The sequence below is a fragment of the Bison bison genome, unplaced genomic scaffold (assembly GCF_000754665.1).
Source record: "Bison bison bison isolate TAMUID 2011002044 unplaced genomic scaffold, Bison_UMD1.0 scf7180017864383, whole genome shotgun sequence".
Classification (NCBI taxonomy): domain Eukaryota; kingdom Metazoa; phylum Chordata; class Mammalia; order Artiodactyla; family Bovidae; genus Bison; species Bison bison.
In genome coordinates, this window is record NW_011494955.1 from 32,648 (window position 1) to 34,760 (window position 2,113).

Consider the following 2,113-nt stretch of genomic DNA (forward strand, 5'->3'; position numbering starts at 1 on the left):
GCTCCCTCATTCCCTGGACAGACCCTTTCTTCCCAGCGTCAGGACCAGAGGCTAGGCTAACAATTGTAGGTGCACTTTCACCCTCACAACCCACTCACCAGGTTCTACCCGGTCCTCTGCCTGGTCCCTCCACAGCACTGGCCCCAGCTTCCCTCAGGGCCTTTGCACGTATTAAGCCCTGTGCTGCCTACCAACAGGTGGCAGGACCAAGGGCCACAAGCACCTGTACCACCCAAACCACCTGTGCCTTTTTGCCACTTGAGTGAGCACGAAGGTGACAAGCTTAGCTGCACCACCTCCAACCCAGCTGCCTGCCTCACTTAGGCCATCCCCTCCTCCTCGGTCCAGACACTATGGCCCCCTTTGCTTAGCATTTTGTTTCATGATCAAGTCTTACCCACTGCACGGTGGGGAAGCCACAAGATCAAAGATCACACGAGTCTAGCTGTGGACTGTTACCTCTCCAGGGAATCAATACTCTATCCCGAGATGGGACCTTAGCTGAAGGGTCTCAGCAACTGGCCTGAGGGTGGACACATGAACCAGGCTGGCCAATAAAAACCATCCCTGAGACTTTGGTTGGAAACTGTATGTTGGTCATCAACCCTCACGTCCTGTACAAAAATAATCACCAAGAGTACAGCGGATGAGAACAGAAAGAGGAAAACTGAGTTTGGAAGAGGCCTCCGCGTCCCAGGACCAGTCATGCCTGAAGCCTGAGAACACTAGGATGGTTGCAATCTCATCCGCCCCAATCCTGAGGTTTTCTGCAGCTTCCGATCGCTCAGCCTCACCCCAGCACCTCTCCAGCACACAGCTCTCAAGGAAATCAACAAAGCCGGCAGTGTGGGGCGAGGACGACCAAAGGGTTGAAGGGGGGGCTTCTGGAATGGCGGAAAGAGAATGCAAGCGGGAGAAAAAGCGAACGGCTGCACAGCCACGACTGGGATCTGAGACCACGGAGCCCAAGGACGCCAAGGGTACCCGGGAGGAGGCTGGGGTCGGCAAGGACGCCAAACCACGGCCCGAAAAGGTGGAGGTTACTTTCTGGGGTGAGGATCGGGCCGGGGTAGCCAAGAGGAGGCCATGGGCTGAGCCTGCCCACCACTAGCGCGGGCCCAACTGGGCCGCCGGACTACTCCCAATGTGCTCCAGAAGACTGCGGCACGCCGCCTCAGGGACGGGATGGGTCGTGCGGCAGGAGCCTCATTCGGACGCGGGAAGGCTGAGGGGCAGAGCCCCGGCCGCCCCGCGGGCCCGGACCCCCGCCCCGACCAGCCCTCGTGGCGCCGCTCACCGCCTGACGGTGTCCTTGGTGACAGCTTGAAGTCGCAGAGCCGCTCCGCACCGCCTGCTCCCGCCTTCCGACGCACGCTGAGCTGCGATTGGAGGGGAGGCTGGCTCCGCCCACCTCGGGTACGCAGACGGCGGAAGGCCGGGGGTCGCCTGCGGGGGAACTCTAGACCCTCGCGGAGGGCTGCCCCCCAGTGTGTGAGCCCGTGAAAACCTCCAGTGTTATACTACCCTGTTATACTACTCAATACACGTTTTATTTGTTAGTTTACCTCAACCAAACTCTCTGCGAGCGGGTTCTCTGGGCCTGAGATGGGACACCGAAGGTTCTGAGTCACGCACTCTAGGACTGGCTCCTGGCTCTGACCCTAACCCTGCCTAGGTCTGTGGCCCCTTGGAGACAAGCCCCTTGTTTGGCCCGCCTACACCGCCGTCCGCACGACTGCGAATGAGCATAGCGGCCCGCAAGTGACGCGGCTTGCATCTGCCCCACTTAAATATGGCGGTGACACCGCCACCCCCCCCCCCCCCCTTCCTGGACTCGCGGGCGTCCCCGGAAGTGACCGGCCCGGCCTGCACGAACGGAAATACCCGAACCAAGCCGAAGGAGCCCGATCCCCAAGTCCCAGCCCGGAGCAACGTGGGGCGGTGGCGGCGGCTGCGCAAGCGCATAGCGCAGGCCGGGCGGGAAGAGCCGAAGCAGGCAGGCGACGGAAATAGCCGAAGCGGTGGGGCGCCCGAGGCCGTTGCGGACCTCCGCGCCGAAGCCGCTGCTGCCACGGAAGCCGGCCCTCCTATCCAGTACACGGCCACCGCAGCC

The 2,113-nt window shown here is 61.7% G+C and overlaps 1 protein-coding gene across 1 annotated transcript in view; it reads left to right on the forward strand.

Annotated features, from left to right (window-relative positions):
* MZF1 (myeloid zinc finger 1) overlaps positions 1-1,765 on the forward strand; it is a 12,795-nt gene extending 11,030 nt beyond the window's left edge. The window contains exons 7-9 of the mRNA XM_010858029.1: positions 774-1,052; positions 1,112-1,491; positions 1,676-1,765. Of these exons, the coding sequence (XP_010856331.1) occupies positions 774-1,052; positions 1,112-1,491; positions 1,676-1,765 (749 nt within the window). The remainder of the gene's footprint in view (positions 1-773; positions 1,053-1,111; positions 1,492-1,675) is intronic.
* The last annotated feature ends 348 nt before the right edge of the window (positions 1,766-2,113 follow it).